The sequence below is a fragment of the Anopheles stephensi genome, chromosome 3 (assembly GCF_013141755.1).
Source record: "Anopheles stephensi strain Indian chromosome 3, UCI_ANSTEP_V1.0, whole genome shotgun sequence".
Taxonomy (NCBI): domain Eukaryota; kingdom Metazoa; phylum Arthropoda; class Insecta; order Diptera; family Culicidae; genus Anopheles; species Anopheles stephensi.
The window spans coordinates 86,950,465-86,964,939 of NC_050203.1; the positions used below are offsets into that span (position 1 = coordinate 86,950,465).

General features: G+C 47.5%; 1 protein-coding gene across 2 annotated transcripts; it reads left to right on the plus strand.

Moving 5' to 3' along the window:
- Positions 1–745: 745 nt before the first annotated feature.
- LOC118514016 (retrovirus-related Pol polyprotein from transposon TNT 1-94) lies at positions 746–12,322 on the plus strand. Of its 2 annotated transcripts, XM_036060487.1 has the most exons (12): positions 746–1,326; positions 1,412–1,618; positions 1,698–2,456; positions 2,537–3,212; positions 3,309–4,024; positions 4,095–4,535; positions 4,662–4,815; positions 4,874–4,987; positions 5,055–5,815; positions 5,883–5,969; positions 6,042–7,559; positions 7,593–7,882. In XM_036060487.1, the coding sequence occupies exons 2-11, from the start codon at positions 1,463–1,465 to the stop codon at positions 6,153–6,155; spliced, it is 3,978 nt and encodes a 1,325-aa protein (XP_035916380.1). In that variant the 5' UTR covers positions 746–1,326; positions 1,412–1,462; the 3' UTR covers positions 6,156–7,559; positions 7,593–7,882. The 2 variants fall into 2 exon arrangements, with proteins under 2 accessions (XP_035916380.1, XP_035916379.1); XM_036060486.1 differs by lacking the exons at positions 746–1,326; positions 1,412–1,618; positions 1,698–2,456; ... (5 more) ...; positions 5,055–5,815; positions 5,883–5,969 and having other exon boundaries at positions 6,145–7,559; positions 7,593–12,322.
- The last annotated feature ends 2,153 nt before the right edge of the window (positions 12,323–14,475 follow it).

The window sequence follows — 14,475 nt, forward strand, 5'->3', positions numbered from 1 at the left end:
ACGAGATTATCACCCTCTAATGAACCGATGAACAATTGGGAACGCGAGAGCTAATAGCACCGCGCAATTATCATGCTGATCGGTACACAGGTAGGAAGTGAGAGGAAGTCCTCGGAAGAAGGTTTTATTACGACACAAACGAGCGCACTGAGGTACGCTGACAGCAGAGGCGTCACAACGTTGCGCGATCACGAGAAGAGATCGCTTTGACAGCTTTATTGCACGTTTCGCTCGACCTTGGACCACAACAAAGCTCTTACGGTCCGGTTTAGAAGAAAGCTTTATCAATCAGTTTGGGCTTTATCATGTCAGCAATGAACTGGGTCAGCGATTTAGGTTGAGATGGAAAAAGATAGGATATCTTCCTCTTTTCACCGATGTTATATCTTCGACAACCTCAGGAAATCCTCCATGATCTGCAGATCCAGTCTCTTCGTGTGGTTTAACGACCTTCGTAACCATATAACGGCTAATCAGATTTATTAATAATACCGTGATAAAAAAAACTCTATCCATAAAAATCTCGTCTGTGAGACGGTTCGGATGAGATTCGATGCTCGGTACTGTCGTGTGAAAGACCAGCCTGGTCTACCACTGTGCAACCACGCATCAAATTCATGCAATGACGCAATGTTTCGCTCGAACATACTAAAATAACCTCACCTGTTAACTTTGACATCTCCATATCGCACACATGTGTTTGTGTTGGTGCAATCACCTGATCGCGACACTGTCCTGCCGGGGGATCCTCCACCAGGAGGACATTGCTTCGTTGGCATTCACGGGAGCAACGCAGTGTTTGCTTTGATAGTTGAACTATTTTTAAGGCATTTCTCTTTTAATGTTGTATCAACTGTAATTTAAGTCGCCGCCCTCGACTCGTATCCATTGTTTGCTTACCGTTGTTCCGTGTAGTTTGTCACCTTTCGCTGTGATCGAGTGTGTGCCGTTCGAGGATTGTATAGTGCGTCCCTGTCAGGCCGGGTGTGAGTTCGCTTGAAGTTGCGACAATTTTAGCTCGTTCTTTATAGTTAAGAAGTCATTTTAATTGTGTACCGTACCGTTAGCGTATTTGCGTCCTTTAGTCGCGTCAGGAACCAAAGCGATTGAAGGTTTTTTATTCCACAAGTCTAGCGAGACTTGAGTGTGTGTAGTAGTGATCGTAGCTGTGTGTTGGTGCGCTTGTACGGAACGTGCAAATTTATCAAAGCCGTATATATTTAGTCAACTAGAGTTATTTAGAAAGGTGCGCCTGAATCTTCAGTTCTTTAGGGAAAGAAGCTCCTGAGAGCTACGATTTAGCAACTTTATTTAATTGTCTTCCGGGTAAGTTTGTTTGAAGCGTTTAGCTGTTGGCCACCGAAAGCTTCCAAAATGGTGTCCCATTCATCGCCTTTTTCGTCCATTGCAGAAAGCCCGAATCTTCATCGATCATCCCGATCGTTTGCTTGCGCTTGTGACCATGAATAACAGCAACACCAACACGTACTACGACAGGCAATCCTTCCCGGATCTGGTGGCAAACCTGGCGGCGGAAAATACCAAGATGTACAATATGCGGCAATCGTACAACGGCCAGGGTGGAGGGTATAATATGAAGAATTATAACTATTACCAGGTTCGTTTGCTCTCTACCAAAGTCTCCATTTTACAACATGCCATTTGTAAGCGCATTTTTCCCATTCTGTCTCATGAAGCAATCCACACCCTATGTGCCGCAAATGTACGGCAACTGCTTTCCGAAGCAACGGTACGCACCGTATCCGAATCAGCAGTTGGGTGGAAATATGAACGTGGGTCCTAGCAACTTCACAATAGCGACAAATCATAGTAACCTGTCACAGCCGCTACTGACTCCACATTCGCAGCAACAGCCGCAGCATTCATCGTTGTCATTTCAATCGGCAAGCACTAGTAGCAGCAGCACCAGCAGCAGCAGCGTCTGCCAGCTGCCGGTTAATAAATCACTCAACTCCTCGCTCAACAGTAGCAGCTATTCCGACTCGGGTAAGAATTCCACGTTCTTCAGCAGCAACCAGAGTGGCTGCAGTAGCCCGCACCAGAGCAACTACTCCACCGACAGTGGCAGTATGGCAACTAGCAGCAGCAGCAGCAGTGTGATCAACACCACCAACGGTAGCCTCGGGACGTGTTCCGGCTCGTCCGGTTCGTCGGTATCACCGATCGCATTGCAGGATCAAACAGCACCAGCACCACCAACACCGTCGGTACAGCCACTACTACCGGCAATAGTATTGCCGGGATGTCCAGGTTCGGGGATCGAACCACCCGATCAGAAGGAGATGGTGGTGCTGCAGATAAGCAATTTGGATTCGACTATCGAAGAGCACAAGATGCACCAATTTTTGATGTGTCAGCTAAAACCCATTACGCCGGTTATATCGCTGACGATTGAAAGTCCTTCGCTGGCGAAGGTGAAAGTACCCACGGCACAGGTACGTTCGTATAGTCGCGCTGCCGTCCGCTTTTTACAGCAGTAGATCCTTCAATTTCGTTTTCTCGCTTTGTCTAACAGTGTGCCAAGCAGGTGGTGGCGAATCTGCATCGCAAGAAGATCGGCCACAAGCGTATGGTCGTATCGTACATTAAGGATCCGTCGTCTGCCGAATCTTCGGCTCTCCGGTGCCAGGTGGCCGGTTTACTCAAGGATGTCCCCTTCTACAGTCTGCCCATTAATCGTTTCCGGGAGCTGTTCCAATCGCGCTTCAAGTCATCGATCAGCGTACTCGATCTTTACCGTATGCCGGACATTTGCGCTATATCGCTCGACAAGAACGATGAGAAGCACATCTCCCTACTGCCCGCACTGATTGATTCGCTAAAGAACAATTCGCTGGTGGAGACGTCGCAGCACAGCGTACCGTACTGCATGCACCACTTTAAGCAGGAGAAAGAAAAAGGCTGGGCAGAGCAGGAGATTGAACCGCTGCCCAACGTGATGATGCCCATTAATCAGTTGCAGGCGCTAGTGTATTCGCTGCTAAAGTCGCACAAGAACGACATTCCAGTGGCGAGCATTCTGTACTGCATCGAGCACGAGATGCAGGTGAAGATAGTCCCGAATGATAATGGTGTGCCGTTGGAGCACTTGCTGTGTTGCATCCGAGGTGTCCAAATAGCGAACAATAGCTTCGGAATAAAGGTGCTTTCGTGGATGGACCACGAGCAAAACTCCACCAAGGATAACGATGGTAAGAATTGTTAGGGTTAGGGTGCATCTACAGCTGAGGAAGCTACAATCTCGAGAGATAGTTTTTAATAGCGTTTACCTCACTTTCTTCCCGCAGATGCTTGGTCCGTGAATCTGCGCTACATGCCGAAAAGTCCTTCCAACGAATTTCTACAGCAGATTTCGCGTGAGGTAGTCGAGCTGATCAAGATGTCGCCTAAATCGACCATGAAATTCACCCGCTTCATTCCCGCCTATCACAATCATTTTGGCAAACAGTGTCGCGTGGCTGATTACGGGTACACGCGGCTAATCGAGCTGTTCGAAGCACTATCGCCAGTCGTACAAGTAATGGGCGATGGCGAAAATCGTCACATTACGCTAACGCACCGCACACAGATTCGTCGGTTCACGAACGATCTGCTGAAGATTTTGCGCAACCGGACGAATAAATCCATTCTGCTGTCCCAGCTGTCGATGGTATTTACGCATGCACAGAACCGGCCGTTCGATGTGACCGATTACGGTGTATGCAACATGTTCGACATTGTGGATGGGCTTATGTACAGTAGCGCCATCACGACGAAGGTACAGAGCGATAGAGACGTGTTGATTTCGATCGTCAAGCGCAAACAAACTCTCACCGAGCTGGACAAGACGAGCGTTTTTGCGGGCGAAGTCGTAGAGCTGTTCCGGAAGGCGCCCCAGTTCTCGATCCTGTTCAAGAAGTTTGTCCGGTCGTACCATTATCACTTCGGATACCAATGCCGGTTGAGCGACTATGGGCTGTTGAAGCTAGCGGATCTGTTGGAAGCCATCAGTGGGATTGTCGAGGTAAGCTCTTGAAGGGCAAGAAGAAACACATTCAGAGGTGGTTTAGTTACATCCCATTCTCTTCCCACAGATGGAACAAACCAACGATGAGGATCGCAAGATCTATCTCAACTATCAGGTAGCGCTGCGAATCTTTGCCGAGCAAGTGCAGGACATTATCAAGACGTACACCGGCAAACCGTGCACCGTCGTGCGATTGAGCGCCATTCTGCACATCCACAAGAATCAGTACGGATATCAACTGCAGCCAAGCTGTCTGGGGTTCAGCAACATGTACGATGCGATGAAAGCCCTACCGTACACGGAAGTATTCGAATCCGGTGGCGAATACATGGTGATTTCTCATTTGGAAGATCCTGCCTTTCGGATGCACACGTATGCAGTCTGCATGGTGATGGTGGAGTTTCGCAAAGCTCGCGTGTCCTTGTCGGAGCTCATGCGTAGCTATCACCTACGGTTTAAGGAGTTCCTGAACGAGAAAAACATTAGCAGTATGAAGCATGCGTTGACGGTAAGGACACATTTGCATTCCACGCGAGCGTCGGTACTTGTGTATGCGGCGCATCGAAGCACCGATTACCGTCATTTAATATCGATACGCTCTTTTATCTTGTTGTTTCGTGTGCGTCGACGGCAGATCGAAATGGATAAGGGCTTGCAAACGGTCACGATGACGGCGTTGATGAAGTTTGTCATGCGAATGGTACAAGTGGTCAAACAGCGCTCGTCGATCAGTGTGTATGACCTGAAGCTGGCAATGAATGTATCGCTGGGAACGTGCTTCGAATTCGGTTAGTGTAGAGCCACTTGGCGCGACATGGTTTAAAACCTTCTCATTTTCTACTCCAGGATATCCCAATCTGGTGGCGGTGCTGAATGCATTTTCCGATGTGTTTGTGGCGAGCGGCAATTCTACTTTCATTAGTGATAAAAGTGACATTGAACTTAATCGCGACTGTATTTGTAAGTATATTCGTTCACCGTGATAAGCAACGACGAAAAAATGATGTACTACACTTTATTGTTGCAGTATCGAAGGCATGGTATGCTTCACAAGACGGTTCATCCCTAAAAGGCCCATCATCCCAGGGGAATTTGGGTCAAGCTGTCAAACTCGTAGCCAACGAAAGCAGATTCCAATCTGCTCCGACGGCTGCCGGAGGAGTGTGCTATGCAAAGGAAGTCTCTGCACCGTTCCGCAACACGACCAATCCTCAGTATCAACGCCAATCTCTCGGTGCGGAGTACGCTACGCCTCTGATTAAAGCTTTCCAGCAACCACAGTGTCCACAGCCGTTACAAGCTAGCTCGCAAGGGTCCAATTCGAATGCCTGCTATGCGAGTAATCGCACCCACAACATACTGATGCCCAATAACTATGGTCTTCGCAGCAACATCTCTAACTCATCGTTGTTTCCTCCCATGGCTTTTGGGCCTTCGGTCGGACTGCTCAAGGCTGACGGATTCGGTGCTCCTGTGGAGAAGGAAAATATTCAACCAGTGCACAATGGTTTCGTTGCAGCTTCCAACTTTTCCCAACATCAATTGGCGTCAAACATTTTCCAACTGAACTGTCCGCCCAAGTTAGAGTTGGGCAACAAAGGGCTGTTGGAGCAATCAGCAGGTCAATGTCAATCGTTGATACCTAATCGACCTGCTCAGCAACCGAAATTGGCAGTCGGCTGGAAGAAGAGTGAAAACGTGAAGGAATCATTTGACTATTGGAATACAGTTAAGGATGTAGTGTCTGCCTGCTGGGAACCACCGAAACCGGATACACCGACCGAATTGGTAAGTTTTGCTTCCAATTTCTATTTCCGCAATTTGCTGATGCAATTTTATTAACTACTTTCTCAAGAATCTTCCCTTCTGGCTGGATCCTGTCTGGAGTGATTATTTACAGGGCCTGGACCGCTCTACCTTGTTTTCTGATTCTGATGAAATTGTACGTACATCGGTGTTGTGTCGTTGTCCACTAAGCTTATTCGTTCATTACACCGTTTTTCTCTGATTGCAGCTCAACATTCCCATACCGGAGCTGAAAGCAATCAACAATCTACCGCCTCTTAACACGCCTCTGGAGCTGCTTTCCGAACACTTGTCGAAATTTCCTTTCGATCTTGATAAATAACGGACAGATATGATCCTTGCCTTCCTGTCAGCCGCGGGACAATTGAGAGCCTGAACCCTTCACGCGGTGACATCCTTATCCCAACCGGTTGATCGACTGTATGCTGTATTTTTGGGTCATTTGAATCTGATAGAGCCCCCTTGGTCGAGAAGGATCATCATGCTGCTGGTTCGAAATCTTTCTCTGGAAACGATCATTTTCCTTAAGAGAAGGATATTGACGGTTTGAATTGTTCGTGGAAGCCGGTTGCGGTAGGATAAGAAGCATTCCCCTGAGCCTGATTCCTGTGATGATGTGAGGTGTGCTTCAGCGGTGACGTGTTAGCGTATAAGCATCCCAACGTACCTTTTCCCACTGCGTCAGAATTTAAGCCAGTTAGAATTTAAGTCCAAAAATTGATCGTACCGTTTTAATTTATACTACCTATGCATATTTAGATAGCAAAAGGAGAGACAGTGTGCCGATGCAGCGAACTTTACCGGAGTCCCGAATGGTTTGTAGAATTGTGACTAGTCAAGGAATAAGGCCGCGGATGAGAAGGATACGAGCTCTGATGGGACGAGTGTGTGACATTGTTTAACAAAAAGTATTACTCGGTTGGATGAATAATCTTGCCTTCCGGTTCGCTTTTCTGGTCAAAAGTGAACACTGCTACAATGCCGGATGGCGAAGATGAACTGCGAGAGCGAAATATGTCATTACTGGCGCAGAAGCAGGCCCAAGCAAGCGAGCAAACCAATCATAGACAGTTTGAATGTACGTTCGCTGTAGTAAACTCCCCCAGATCCTGAGCTCCCGTGCCGTGCCAGAAGCAGTTGAATCCCTTTTTCGCTAGGAAATAATATTTTAGTTTAGTGTGTGTATGTGTGTGTGTAAACGATTTTAACCGTCACAATTAATAATTTATTCTACCGCCATTGTGGATAAAATGCCAATCGTCATATGGTGGTTTGTGTTGTTGCATGTGATTGATTTTAAAATTGTGGTTCTTCCTATGCGTAGCAGTAATTTTAATATTTCTGGCGAGCGGCAATTGGCTCCATAGGCAGCTTTAAACGAGGATAATTGTAAGCGAATTGCTCTCAATTTTGTGCTTGTTCGTTAGGGAGTGAAATTCATCCGTTAAATTATTGATTGCATGGATCATTGTAATGTTTAAGGAAGAAAATGTCTCATTGTGGATGATATTTAAGAACCATCGGTTGTCATTATACATTAAGTAATGAAAGGTTTGTCCAGGAATTTTAACTTTACCTAGTTTTAAGAGTCATGGTTGTTAAAATATCATATAATGTTATGTTTTTTGTAAATGCTCTGTTCCTAGTGCAAGTGTGCACCAACACCACCATCATCCGGAAACGAACGTAGTTAGCTTTGAATTTGTCTGAAAAATCTTGCGTTGAGGTATAGTGATAATGGCACCGTTTTTTCTCAAAGGCTCACTGCAAGGAGCTGCCCTTTATCATAAATCTTTCTAAATTAGTGTTCGTGTTATTGTTATTATCTCATAACTGCTAACAACATCACTGAATCGCTAGTACAAAACCAGCAGCAGATTTATTTTCGCTGAATGACTCCATTAAAGGAGTTGAATGTGTTGAGCTTCTCGGTTTGACGCGACGAGTGCCTATCAGGCAACACGGAATGAGTGCCAGTCGGGCTACACTTTGTACAACACACACACACACTTTAACTTTGAATAAAGATTCATTCCTGCATCAAGCGTACAAGCGTCTACACGTCTTTTCCTTTGGGTGCAACAGTCCACTCGCTTTTTCCGCTTTGTTTCTCTTCTAGTTCAACAGGTTATGGGCCCAGCTCAGTGTGGCCAGTTCAATTGAAAAGTGCGCGACGCGGTTCGGAATCACAGTGATTTTTTCGGCGTGAAAAAATTAGGACATTTCCGGAAGGTACGCGGTGCGGTTAAGGAATCGTGTGTTTTTCGTGGTGAAAGAAAAAATCCAACCGGGAACGGTTCGGCACGAGCAAAAATGGATTTTTCGAAAGTGGGTGTCATCCGGCTGAACAACCGAAACTATCGGTCGTGGGCTTTCAAAGTGCAGATGTTGATGATGCGGGAGGGTACGTGGACGTACGTTGACCCGGGTGTCGCGCCGACACCGGTAACTCCGGAGTGGACGGAGGGTGATTCGAAGGCGCGGGCGACCATTGCTTTGTTGGTTGAGGATAACCAACACAATCTCATCATGACAAAGAACACAGCGAAAGAGACATGGGATGCGCTCAAGGCACACCACCACAAAGCCACTCTTACCGGGAAAGTTTCGTTGCTGAAAGAGATTTGCAATGCAAACTATCATGAAGGTGAGAATATGGAAGATTTTTTATACGGCATGGAAGATCTCTACTCTCGGCTGGAGAATTCGGGTGAAAAACTCTCGGCGAACATGCAGGTGGCCATGATTTTGCGGAGCCTTCCAAAAGCATTTGACGCTCTTACTACCGCTTTGGAAAGTCGTTCCGATAAAGAGCTAACGATGGAACTTGTGCGGGCAAAGCTGATCGACGAAAGTGAGAAGCTGTACGGCGGAAAGGTGCAGGAGGAGCGAGTGCTGAAGGCGAAAAGTGAAGCAAAACCAGGCGCGTGTTTCTTTTGTGGTCAATCTGGCCATAAGAAACGGGACTGCAAAGAGTTCCTGAATCGGAAGAGCAGCGGGGAAGGCGAAAAGAAGAAAAAGAATAAGCCGAATAAAAAAGAACTAGTGAAAATAGTGCGCGAAAACGACACAAGTTCGTTTACGTTCATGGTTCGTCAGCCTGAAATTCGCGGTAACGATCGGTCGTGGCTAATCGACTCGGGTGCTAGTTCGCACATGTGTAGCGACAAAAGCGCGTTCACGGTAATGGAACAAAGCTTGCGTTCAAATGTTACCGTCGCAGATGGCAGCGAAAATCGCGTCGAAGGTGTTGGCGATTGCCTGATCAAGTGTGCGGTTGAAAACGGCGAAATAATTGAAATCACGCTACGGGGTGTGTTGTATGTCCCTACGCTGGAGGGAAACATGATTTCAATCGGTAAACTCGCGGAAAAAGGTGTGCGTGCAGTTTTTGACAACACCGGGTGCAAACTCGTTTACGGAAATACGATCGTCGCGGTCGCGGATAAAGTGAGCGATATGTATTGGTTGCGAATTGCACAGGATCGAGTGATGAAATCAGTCGTAAAAGAGCACACGAAAAATTGCCAACACACTTGGCATCGTCGTCTTGGGCACAGGGATCCAGCTGTCATCGGTGAAATGAAGCGGTACGACTTGGTGTCGGGTCTAAAAGTGGTCGACTGCGGTATCCGCTGGACCTGCGAATGCTGCATCGAATGCAAAATGGCACGCTCGCCATTTCCACCAGTTGCAGAAAAAACCTCGACAGAAGTGCTGGATATAATCCACAGTGATGTGTGCGGCCCAATGGAAGAAACGACCTTAGGGGGATGCCGTTACTATATGACCCTAATAGACGATCATAGTAGGTATACTTTCGTCTATTTTCTCAAAAAGAAATCGGAGGTCGAGAATAAGATTCGCGAATACGTGAAATTGGTTCAAAACCAGTTTGGCCGGAAACCGCGGATCATTCGCTCCGATCAGGGAGGAGAATACTTCAGTAAGGCGCTTCGAAAATTCTGTGCGGACGAAGGGATAAAGATGGAATTTACTGCAGCATATTCACCCCAGCAAAATGGTGTCGCGGAGCGGAAGAACCGATCGCTCACGGAGATGGGTCGGTGTATGCTTCGGGATGCAGGTATGCATAAGCGATTTTGGGCGGAAGCAGTCAATACCGCTTGCTACTTGCAAAATCGATTGCCGTCTGCTGCAGTAGATCGTACGCCATTCGAGATCTGGTTCGGCAAAAAACCAGATTTGACCAACCTGCGACTGTTTGGATGTGTTGGATACGTACTGATTCCGTCGGTGAAACGAAAAAAGTTAGACGTCAAGGCGGAGCGTATGACTTTTGTCGGCTATTCCGGCGAACATAAGGCGTATCGGATGCTAAACACTAAGACGGGAGAAATTCAAATCAGTCGGGATGTCCGTTTTCTTGAGATTGATGACGGATCCAAGGAGCAGACATACGGCGATCCCAAAATAGAGGATAATCCGACTGAAAGCGTTGAAATTGAGTGGTCTCTCGATGAAACGAAACAGGAAGCTAAAACCAACGTGGCCAATGAAACAACCTCCGAATCTGAATTTTACGGTTGGGATTGTTCAGACGATGGCTGGCCACGAGGTTTTTGGAACGATAATGATAACAATTGGCTTCGCGGACTGTGGGACGATGACGACACTGAAGCTGGAGCTGCGGAGCCGGAGGCGGTGCTGGATGTAATACCGGAGGCGATGCCAGCGGCTGTGCCGGTGGTGTCGAGTACTCCCGTTCGTCGTTCACAAAGAGCGACAGCTGGCGTTCCACCGGCAAGATATGACGAAGAAGTATATCTGGCGAAGGAATGTATAACCGAACCAAAAACGTATAAGGAAGCTGTATCTGGTCCTCAGAGTGCCGAATGGAAATCAGCGATGGCAGAAGAAATGCAGTCCCATCACGAAAATGGAACGTGGGAGCTAGCGGAGCTGCCGCCGCACCGAAAGGCTATCGGGTCGAAATGGATCTTCAAGTGTAAAGCGGATGAAGACGGTCATTTCGTTCGGTATAAAGCACGGCTGGTGGCGCAGGGTTTCTGCCAGAAATTCGGGACGGATTACGACCTAGTGTTTGCCCCCGTCGTAAAGCAGATTACTTTCCGGACGATGCTGGTTCTGGCGAGTAAAAGGAAGATGTTAACAAAGCACGTTGACATAAAGACGGCGTACCTACATGGTCTTCTCAAGGAGGAGATTTTTATGCGCCAGCCACAGGGATTCGAGAGCGGTAACCCGAACGAAGTCTGCAGGCTGCATCGCAGCATTTACGGGCTCAAGCAGGCAGCTCGTGTCTGGAATACGAAGATCGACGACGTACTGAAAACAATGGGTTTCATCCAATCAACGGCGGACCCATGTTTGTACATACGCGAAAAAGCGGGTAAGTCCATTTTTGTTCTCATTTACGTTGACGATGTGATCGTCATATGTAACACGGAGGAAGAATTTTCTGAGGTGGTCCACGTCCTGACACTGAATTTCACGATCAGCGTCATGGGTAACCTAAGATTTTTTCTCGGCATACGAGTTCGGCGGAACGATGGGCGTTACTGTATGGACCAACAAGCTTACTTGGAACGAGTTCTGGAGCGTTTCGGCATGCTGGATGCTAAACCGTCCAAATACCCGATGGATCCCGGCTTCTTAAAACGAAAGGAGGAGAATGGCAGGAAGTTGGATTCGCCAAAAGCGTATCAAAGTCTCATAGGGGCTCTGTTGTACGCTGCAGTGACCAGCAGACCCGATATTGCAATCGCCACGGCCATTCTGGGCAGGAGAGTGCAAGATCCATCAGAAGCAGATTGGAACGAGGCCAAACGGATACTACGTTACCTCAAGGGTACACTGGATAGTGTATTGTACCTTGGAAGCGGCGAACAGAAGCTGGAGTGTTTTGTGGACGCCGATTGGGCAGGCGACGAGAGCGACCGCAAATCCAACTCGGGGTTCGTGTTTAAGTTCGGCGGCGGGCTCATCGGATGGGGCTGTCATAAGCAGAAGTGCGTGGCACTATCTAGCACCGAGGCCGAATATATTTCTCTTGCCGAGTGTCTACAGGAGGTAAAGTGGATCCTGAAACTGATGGCGGATGTTGGCGAGCAACTGGATGGTCCAGTTCTGGTCAACGAAGACAATCAAAGTTGCATTGCGCTGACTAAAGGAGACCGAGCCGAACGCAAAGCAAAACACATCGATACGAAATTTAATTTCGTGAAAGATATGGTTCGGGACGGCATCGTGAAACTGCAGTACTGCCCAACCGAACACATGCAAGCTGATCTGCTTACCAAACCGTTGCAAGCAGTGAAACTTCGACAACTTAGGGAAGCGATCGGAATAAAATCATTCAGTGTTGAGGAGGAGTGTTGAGCTTCTCGGTTTGACGCGACGAGTGCCTATCAGGCAACACGGAATGAGTGCCAGTCGGGCTACACTTTGTACAACACACACACACACTTTAACTTTGAATAAAGATTCATTCCTGCATCAAGCGTACAAGCGTCTACACGTCTTTTCCTTTGGGTGCAACAGTCCACTCGCTTTTTCCGCTTTGTTTCTCTTCTAGTTCAACAGAATGTGTGTTTGCTTCCTTTGCTTTTCAGCGCTAAACCATTGACTGTCGTTTCTAATTATGCTTATGGTTTTTCTTTGGCTGCGACATCATAAATTATCCGTTGCTACACCTTCAGTCGCCGACGCATCGAAAACGGGGCCCATGTCCGATCGTCATGTCTCATTTCGTCATTCCGGGCGCGAAAATGTGTGATCGAACGACGAACGGCAGGCGAGTACAGAGGACGATCACTTCATGATTTAACTTCTCAATCGTGTCAGCGTGCACCCATGGGTGCGGTATGTCCTACGCGTCCCAAGGGATGTCCGAATATGTGACCGACCGATCGATCCGTCATTTTTCGAGCCACAGTCCTCAGACATCGCCAAATCGCCGCTCCATAATACCACCGGTCGCACTCTTCCCGGGACTCTGCGATGATTCCGGCCAGACGCCAGCCAACCGGGCAACCCATTCCCTTTTATTGCCGTAGAAGGAAACACAAACGCGCGCACCCAACAGACAGAGGTAAGACAACACCGTTCGTCATCATCATCGAGCCGAAGGTTAATTAAAAATCAAAATTATTTAAATTGCGTTCTTATGAGTTATTAATTTCATTCCTTTTCCGTGTTTGGTGGACGCGGCGTGCACGTTCCGGGACATCAGCCTCGCCAAAGATTCGTACTCTGGTAATCGGTGCGCGTTGATCGAGATCCTCGTCGACGGTCGTCGAAGCGCACGTTATGGTCACGAACGGATCAAGTTATGTCGACATTTTCCACCGTTCCCTCGCTTGGACTGCCGACGCACAGCATGAATGGGAAGGTAAGTGAGAAAGAAGCAACCACAACAAAATACATTCGAAGCATTCCGTCTCATTCCGAGCGGTTTGCCGTTATGAATTTATTAACTTGTGGTCAGGCCTGTTGTCTTTTTGGCGATGTGAAGTTGCAGTCTCCTGAACACTTGATTCGAGTCAGAATCAGAATGTCAGAATGAAAAAAGAGAGATTGATAAAAGGGTGCATTATGGATTTGAGAAGTAGAAATTATACCCGACTGGTTTTGCTATGTTGTTTTGTGATGTATTAAATACTTAAGTTGAGGACTCCATAAAAGAATCGAAATCGCTTTTATCTTAAAATATTGCAAACGTCACTGGGAAACACGTCTACATGCCGCTCGTTCGAAGTTCGTTTGCATATGTATGCACGACCAATCCCGCCCAACGAGACGGGCGAAAGCGGACCCCGAAGTGCATCCCGGACCCGTGCACTATCGATTATGGATGGAAATGGAAACGTAAATATTCCGGCAGACAGGCGTTCATCTCTCCTCCAACCTGTCCAGGATAGTCCCGTTTGTTCCCGTGGCACATCGAAGTAGAAATCTTTGAACACACACAGGCCCCACTCTAGTAGCTCAAGGATGCGAGATCATCAGGGGTAGAGCGCAAAAAAGGAAAAAGCGTTCGATGCGGTATAATCCCTCGAGCGAATTAATGCCACCACAATCTGCAATCTCGGGATCAACCGCAAACATAAACCCACACATACACGGGGAATCGCTCGAGAATTAATATTTGACGAACTAATGGCATGGAATGGGTAAATACATAATAATGCAGCGCGACTGTTCCTACTGCCTCTTCTGCTTCTCCTTATCGTATCAACATGCTGGCGCGATCGGAATCCCGGCTCGATTCCCTAATCAATATGCATCCGCATGCAAGTGCTGTATGAGACTGCAAGGTCCTCCGCAAAGTGGGGGTTTCATTCCTATTCCGACTGTTCTGATGGCAAAAAATGCGTAGGAAAAGACTTTGAAGACGTGGTAGAAATGGAGCAAGAGCTTATCCTCCTAAGAATCCATACTGCACCGACTGTCCAGCAAAGTTTTGTAGACGCACCGTTTAGGGAGCTAAGGTTTTTGGCATACTTTGCATCAACACCCAAAGGGCTTTTCCAGGAATCTTTTTTTTCTCTTCCTGAGTATGCCTTCATTTGGTACAAAAAAGAGTCCCGATTCTGCAGCTTCGAAATGTCCGAGATTCGAGGCCCTTTTCGATTGGTGCTCTTGGACACAATCCGTTT

Excerpts from the sequence above, each read along its gene's own strand:
- LOC118514016 (XM_036060486.1), top strand. The coding sequence starts at position 8,147 with ATGGATTTTTCGAAAGTGGGTGTCATCCGGCTGAACAACCGAAACTAT.